An 8,206-nucleotide genomic window follows, 5' to 3' on the forward strand; every position below is an offset into this window, starting at 1 on the left:
CCTTGGCAATTGGCGGCATCTATCAGAAGGGTGCTGACAGTCATTTACTTTTGTCATTGATTGTTGCCATTATAAAATTATTTGGTGCATATGAAAATATTCTGAGAACTATGATACACTTTAATTTGCTTTGGGAAAAAGTCTCTGAAGCTGTGGCAATTTCAATGACTTTACAAATCATATATACATTATATATATATATATATACACATATATACACACACATATATATATACATATAGTGTAAAAGGAAAGTACAATTGTCAAAGTCATCTGCTTATTTGTTTTCAAAACTGTATCTTATGGAAGAAAACAAATGCCCAGAATATATTCAATGACTTTCCCTAGGGAATATACAGTTTCTTATGTCATATATAAAGACACTGCTTTGATTATTAATTGCAGGTACTTAGCTCCAGAGAGTCTAGCCAAATCTGACAATCTGGACTTATCTAGAAGACCAAGACCATGATACTGGAGAGGAGACAACGAATTAAGGATCTTTGGGTCTCATCTTTCCAGCTCTCTCCCTCTAGATCTCTGAGCTGGTTATAAAAAGTCAGGGGAGGTGCGCTGCTGATACTTTGAAACATGCAGTCAGGGGGTGGGAAAGAATGGCAGCTTAGGAGATTTTAATACAACACTCTCAAATTTGCATGTGGTTAGAAAATTGGCATACATGTGTAGATCTAAAAAAAAAATTGCCTGAAAACGGGGACATGCATCCACAAAAGAGAGTATTCTCTCAAACATGACTCACTCAGAATAATAGACTATTCGGCTTAACATAAACTCATAACAAACTCTGCAATCAGAAACCATAGTGTCATATCTTCCAGCTAAAATTCAGTCAAATAAAATTCGAAAAGATCCTAATGGCGAGACAGAGCAAACATTAAGAAACGGGACTCAGTTCACTTGAAAATGTGAAACCACAGATGGTGATTTACAAGGCACACTTAATATGTTTAATAAAAGTAAGAAGTAAATATAAGTGAGCCGAATAATATGTTCGTGAACGAAGCAAAAAACACATCTTAGGAAAGGAGAGGACTCAACGTTTAGCATTAGAAGCTCAGTAGGTCATAAAAGCTCAATAGAATATTTGATCATATATGGTCTCAGAAAATGCCTTTTGAGGTTCTGTTATAAACAAAAAGTTAATTGTTGTAGTAGGGGAGTGAGACCCATCCTTAGGTATGTGTTATGCAGAGGTACAAACCCTGACCCACCAGTGTCTCAGTTTCATCAAACATCACAAGGAAGAAAATGAAAATAAGAAATGGGCAGGGTGTTAGTACCCTTGAAGGGATTCTGTCCCACACATGGTCACCCCCAGTGAAAATGGTTAATAATTTAAAGAGAATGAGAACGAGATAGAGATAGATAGATAGATAGATAGATAGATAGATAGATAGATAGATAGATAGATAGAGAAACCAATATTGCTGCTGCTTTTTCTTTATTTCACATCTCAGGTCTTCTTGGAGATACACGCAACAAGGGGACATAAACAAATTCAGAGTCCAAATAGTGGCATCACATTAAAACAACTGCTGGATTCTTTCATTAAGTAAAGAGCTCTCGACGGCGGGGACTCCACAAGGAGGCATGATTTATGGGACACCTTACATGTACCTTGCTCCAATTAATATCACCATACTACTCACTACATAAAAGCCCAGCGTCAGGCTGCTGAAAATACTAGGGTCGCGACCATCGGGAGACTGAGTCAAAACCCAACCCATTGACTTCATCACAGCTTTCTTCCATACTGTGTAGCGACTTTCACTTTCCTCGACATTGATCTGGGGTTCAAACTTCTCCATATGGACAACCGATAAATCCTTAGGATCCAGGCTCCACACGCTAACTCCTTCTGCTGCTCCAGCTGCCATGGCGACTCCCAGGGCGGTTGTTTCTGGCATGGAAGGTTTCATCACCGGAATACACAGAATGTCCGCTTGCAGTTGCATGAGAATTTTGTTGGCGGTCATTCCTCCGTCTACCTGCAAATGTTTCAGCGGGATTCCACAATCACTGTTCATGGCATCTAAAATCTCTCGGGTTTGGAAGCAAACAGCTTCTAAGGCAGCAAATGCGATGTGGAATTTATTGGTGAACTGGGTGAGCCCACAGATGATTCCTCTTGCACTGGGGTCCCAATAAGGTGCATATAAGCCTGAAAAGGCTGGGACAAAGTAACAGCCATACGAAGTGCCCGCTACCTCCGCAAGTTTTTCAATTTCCGATGAAGTCTTAATAATTTGAAGGTTGTTTTTCAACCAGCTAACAACAGCGCCGGCTATGGCTACGGAACCTTCCAGTGCATAATAGACAGGTTCCTCTCTGCCAAGCTTGTAAGCCACTGTGGTCAGAAGGCCGTGTTCAGAATTGACACACTTCTGGCCTGTGTTACATAGTAAGAAACAGCCTGTTCCGTACGTGCTCTTAGCTTGTCCATCCTGGAGGCACAGTTGTCCCACCAAGGCAGCAGACTGATCTCCCAGACACCCAGATATTGGCACACCTTCCAACATCCCACTTTTCATTAGGCCATAGATCTCAGAAGAACTCCGGATTCTGGGAAGGATGCTCATTGGAATTCCAAAAAACTCGCAGAGCTCTTCATCCCACTGCAAAGAGTGAATGTTGAAAAGCATGGTTCTGCTCGCATTACTCACATCTGTACAGTGGACACCTCCGTTGATCCCTCCAGTCATACACCAGATAAGCCACGAGTCAACCGTCCCAAAATAAGCTCTGCCCTCTTCAATAGCTATTTGCACTTTTCTCACATTTTCAATGAGCCAGTGAAGTTTCACTGCACTGAAATAAGTGCTGATCGGAAGGCCTGTCTTGTTCTTGACAAAGTTATTGCTTACTGAAATACTTTTGCTGAGGCTCTCCACAGTAGATTGGGTCCTTAGGTCAAGCCACACCACAGCGTTGTAGAGAGGTTCTCCAGTGAACTTGTCCCAGACTATAGTAGTTTCCCTCTGGTTGGTGACACCGATAGCTTTTATGCTGGAAATATCAATGCTCTGCTGTCCAAGTTTCTCACATGTTCTCTCTATACACTCGTACACAGACTGCAGGATTACCTTTGGGTCTTGCTCTACCCATCCTTCTCTTGGGAATTCCTGTGCTATTTCCACCTGATGATGACAAAGTAATTCAGCTGTTTGGGGATTGAAAACCAAAAAACGTGTTGAGCTGGTACCTTGGTCCACTGCCCCTACCAACGGCCCCAAAACCGCTTTCGGAGCGTCTGCCATGAATCCAGCTTTGGTGGCGGGTTATCGCGTCTGGTTTCCTTGGTGACGACAGTGGGCGGAGGAGGGGCAAGCACGAGACGATAGGTGATTGGCTGAACCCCTGACTTCCTGGCAACTACGTCATCACCCATGGTCTCTCCCGCTCTCCAGATGCATAAGTCCAACCTTGGATATAAGACATATTAAGCTTCATTTGTCCAAAAGTCACTCCCAAGTAACCCCAGTCACTCCCTCAGTGGTCCTGGGTTCTCTGCTCAGTAAACTTTCTTTTAAGTCGCCCAGTTGCTTTACCAACATCCTAGCACATTATGTCTATTCTCTTAAGACTTGCACACAATCCACCAGTAAATCTAGCCAATTCTCTGTATAAACGACTATTGCTTGCTCAATTTACTGCTACCATCTTAGTACAAGTTAGCAGCACTTTTCAATGACCTATCACAGTATCCTCCTGGCCGATGATCCTCCAGTCTTCTGTTCTAAATCTGTCTATATTCTGTCTGTTCTAAATCTGTCTATATTCAAACTTACGATGGCAAGATTTCCTGAAAATGAAAATATGCTCATGTAATTTCTTGTTCAAATACTTCTCACTGTTTCCTGTATAGTCACAGGAAAATTCAATGCTTTTTTGATGGTCTGAAGGGTTCTGACCAGTGAGATTCGTAGTCTGCTTCTTTTCCTTCTAGATTGGATGTTCTATCTTTACTTCAGACCAATTGTGTTTTTGCCTTAAGATATCATCAGTTGTTGTTCTGTCTTCTCAAAGCATGTCCTCCTCCTCCTCCTCCACACACACACACACACACACACACACACACACACCGTCACTAAGAATGGGTCTCCACTCTCTTTATATTTTGTGCTCAAACATCTCCCGAGACACCTCTCTATCCATCCTGTCTGAATTAAAGTCCCAACATTCCTGCCATGTTGAGATAAAGAATAAAGTCCCACTTATTCTTTAATCTGTTTTGTTTTTCTTCAAGGAAACATATTTATTCCCCTTGCCTTTCACCCCTTCCACAGGAGTGCCAAGAGTTTGTGAAATTTGTGTTTTTGATGTATTACCCCATTCCCAGTGTCGAACAGGGTCTGCAAGATGTTAGGTACCGAATAATGTTTTAGCATGTTTTAGATTTAGGGCGAACATGTTTCAGTTTGTTTTCTCAAGTTTAAGATCATCACTGTTTATTTATAGAGCACCAGGCAGCACACTTTCTCAATTATTTAACCTCTTTTCCCAATGACAGAATCAGACATATAAGCCATCATCAGTTCAGGCACAGTTGTATGACTCTCACAGGCAAGCAGTCTCTTCTGAGACTTCACAATGCCTCCTTGCCCCTCTCCTGCAGGAACTAACAGTGTTGGAGACAGGGGCTGCTCTGTCAGTCTGGGATCAGAGAAACCACTGGAGTAAAACCACAGTCTATCCCAGCATATGTAGTAAATAAACTCTGCTACGTTAAGTCATTAAGATTTAGGGACTGTTTATACAGTTGTAACCCAATTTGTTCTGACTGGTATAGATACTTAGGCAACAACAGGCAAAGGGGAGGTTTGGAAATTCCAAGAACTTGACACAGTACATAGGTTGCTAGAGCAGGCTTTTTCTAGCAATCTAGCACTTTACGACTTCAACATTTGATGGTTCAAAATTAAAAATAATCTAAGCACCAGGATATTTGTTTTAGCCCATCCAGAGACCATCATCCTTTTTCCCCATGTTTTCAGAAAATTAATTCTGAGAAAAGTAATTGAGTATCCTAATGATTCAAAAACTGTTTACAGAGCATATCTGGGCTGGGGAGAGGACTCTGCAGTTAGTTAAGATCACCTGCAGTTTTTCCAGAGGACCTGGGTTCAATTCCCAGAAACCACATGGTATCTTACAACTAGCTCTAACTCTAGTTCCAGAGGATCCATTGCTCTCTTCTGGCCTCTATGGTCATGGTATGTGTACTGCACAGGCATATAGGCAGACAAAACACTCATGCATATAAACCAAAAATGAATATTTTTTTAAAAAGGGAGAAATTTTCTCTTTAAAAAAATCAAAGAAAACAAGTGAGAGACCTGTGAATAACCCCGATTCTCCAGACTGACTGAATCTGATGAATCTCTGGGATGATTCAATCACACTTGTATACATATTTTAATGTATTAAAGTTTTTACTGTATTAAAACTTTATTACAAAGTACTGACAAATAAAGATACCACTCAATGAAATTAATGAGACCCAAAGTCTATGCATCTCAATGAACTTCTGTCCAGTGAGAACAGCCAATATGAAGTTCAAATATAATAAAAGAACCAGAATATTTAATCACAGCCAGAGACCATTATCCTATTCTGAGAAAAGTAACTGTATCTTAGAGATTCAAAAACTTATTATCAAGTATAGAATATTTAGGCTGAGGAAATGAAGTTCATAAGTTCATATTGGGTTTTATACTTACATTGCTCTCTTAGTCAGGGTTTCTACTGCTGTACAAAACATCATGACCAAGGGACAAGTTGGGGAGGAAAGGGTTTATTCAGCTTATACTTCCACATTGCTCTTCATAACCAAAGGAAGTCAGAACAGGAGCTCACACATGGCAGGAACCTGGAGGCAGGAGCTGATGCAGAGGCCATGGAGGGATGTTTCTTACTGGCTTGCTTCCCCTGGCTGGCTCATCTTGCTTTTGTATAGAACCCAAGACCGCCAGCCCAGGGATGGCACCACCCATAATGTGCCCTTCCCCATGACCACTAATTGAGAAAATGCCTTACAGCTGGATCTCATGGAGGCATTTCCTCAATAGAGGCTCCTTTCTCCATGATAACTCCAGCTTGTATCAAGTTGACACAGAAAACCAGCCAGTACAACTGCCAAATATATTTTAAGCACTTATCCACCACAAAAAAGGGAAATAAAATACTTCACAGTAGCGTTAAAGCTAGAAAAACAATTACCTTTAATTTTCAAAGTCCCAAACTTGAGTCTGACATAGATTAAAAAAAAATCAATACTCAGAGTAAAATTCTTTTTATAGCAATAGAGCATCCAGAATTGTTGGACTCCACTTGATTAAAATATGCACAACCACAAAACTTGTACAGTAGATTCATAATGGTTCATTTTGTCAATGGAAAACTTAAGTCTATCTAGGTTAACTCTCTGAAGATGGAGATATTTGTCTTAGTTTCATCTGAGTGGAAACAGCTTTCTCTATACAACATTCTCAAGGCAGTATGCCTTCAACCCATTCTTTTAGAAATAGATAAGGATTCCATCTTAATGTGATATTAGGTGACAGGAACCTGACTTGATCCCAGCAGGAGAAGTTACTCCATTAATACAATATGAGTCAGTTGCTTACTTTATTTTGCAAGAGGTTGTTGAGGGGGAAGAAATAGCAGTTATCAAGAATCCTACAGAAAACACCAAGATGTTATTGTTACATGGCATAAGCAGCCAGCGTTGGATGTAAAGAAAGAAACTGAACAAATAACTGTGGATATTTCCAAATCCTGATAATGTAATGTAAGCTTACTTCTTACATGAAAAGGCCCTTCAAGCACCAGGCCCATAGTGCCTTCCCTTATAAAAGAGTACACATGGAGGGACCCATGGCTCCAGCTGCATATGTAACACAGGATGGCCTTGTTGATCATCAAAGGAAGGACGGGCCCTTGGTCCTGAGAACTCTCGATGCCTCAGTGTAGTGGGGCAGGACAGGGAAGCAAGAGTAGGTGAGAAGGGAGGGATGGGAGAGGAGGTTTTCAGAGGGGAAACCAGAAAGGGGATAACATTTGAAATGTAAATAAAGAAAATATCTAATAAAAGAAAAAATAGAGAAGTAGTTCAGGAAAGGAAAGGAAAGGAAAGGAAAGGAAAGGAAAGGAAAGGAAAGGAAAGAAGGAAAGGAAAGGAAAGGAAAGGAAAGGAAAGGAAAGGAAAGGAAAGGAAAGGAAAGGAAAGGAAAGGAAAGGAAAGGAAAGGAAAGGAAAGAATCTTGTGCCCAAGCTGCTGTCATCTCTTATAAGGGCACAGGAAGTGATTCAAAACATCACATAGTCCCTTAACCTCTCATTTGACCTTGGATTGAAGGCTTCATAAAATTAAAATGTTGAAGGAAAGTAGAAACAGAGAGAGAAAACATATTCACATCACTGGCCTCTGAAAGGAAAACAGGAATCTTACACCTAGGTGCATTGTATTTACTTGTAGCAGCAAGAAATTGATACTGCCCCATCACTGTTCAAAGTGAGCTATGGAGTGAGGGCCATCAAGCCAGGAGCAATAGCTGCAAGGGATGTGTGTTTCCGGCTAGGAAGACTCAGCTCTGCACACTCGGCAGAAAGCCTGGGCCTCATCCAGATGCACGCGGAGTGATCAAGGAGAAGCAGATAAACATCTCCCATTGCTGACGGATGAGGAGAACTGGTCTACCGCATCTTGGCTTCTTTGCCTTCGTCTCTGGTAACACAAACGCTAGTGAGACTTGTCTTTCCCATGAAGTAACTAATTATTAAGTAAGTTATTTTAAGTCATAGCATTACTACAAAGAAAAATAAATTCCACTTTGGCACTACCTTCAAAGAAAAAGTCCAACTGGATTAGGTTCCTTTAATCCACATGCACATAATCACAGTTTCTAAAAAGACTTTGTCAAATCCCTCTATCTCATCTTTTCTTCATCCATACTTGGAAATTGCCTTTTATACTCAGATTTTATGGCAAAGCTTTGCCGAAGTAAAGGTTTTTGGCAATGTATGGACATATTTAGAATAGTCCAAATATAAATAAATTACTTAGATAACCAAGGGTACGAACACACTTCTTCACAAGCATGCAGAAAGGGGAAAGACGGACAGATACGGCTACTAGAAAATTCCAAGTAGTTCCAGAACATGAGGCAACCCAGTCTATTTAGTG

General features: G+C 40.8%; 1 protein-coding gene across 1 annotated transcript; it reads right to left on the reverse strand.

Annotated features, from left to right (window-relative positions):
- Window positions 1–1,628: 1,628 nt before the first annotated feature.
- LOC127698126 (glycerol kinase-like) lies at window positions 1,629–3,278 on the reverse strand. The gene has a single exon (XM_052201396.1). It carries the CDS (start codon window positions 3,276–3,278, stop codon window positions 1,629–1,631), a length of 1,650 nt encoding a protein of 549 aa, XP_052057356.1.
- Window positions 3,279–8,206: the final 4,928 nt, after the last annotated feature.

Source organism: Apodemus sylvaticus, chromosome 13 (assembly GCF_947179515.1).
Source record: "Apodemus sylvaticus chromosome 13, mApoSyl1.1, whole genome shotgun sequence".
NCBI lineage: Eukaryota > Metazoa > Chordata > Mammalia > Rodentia > Muridae > Apodemus > Apodemus sylvaticus.

Bases quoted from the DNA above. Each gene is read 5' to 3' on its own strand.
- LOC127698126 (XM_052201396.1), bottom strand. From the start codon at position 3,278: ATGGCAGACGCTCCGAAAGCGGTTTTGGGGCCGTTGGTAGGGGCAGTG.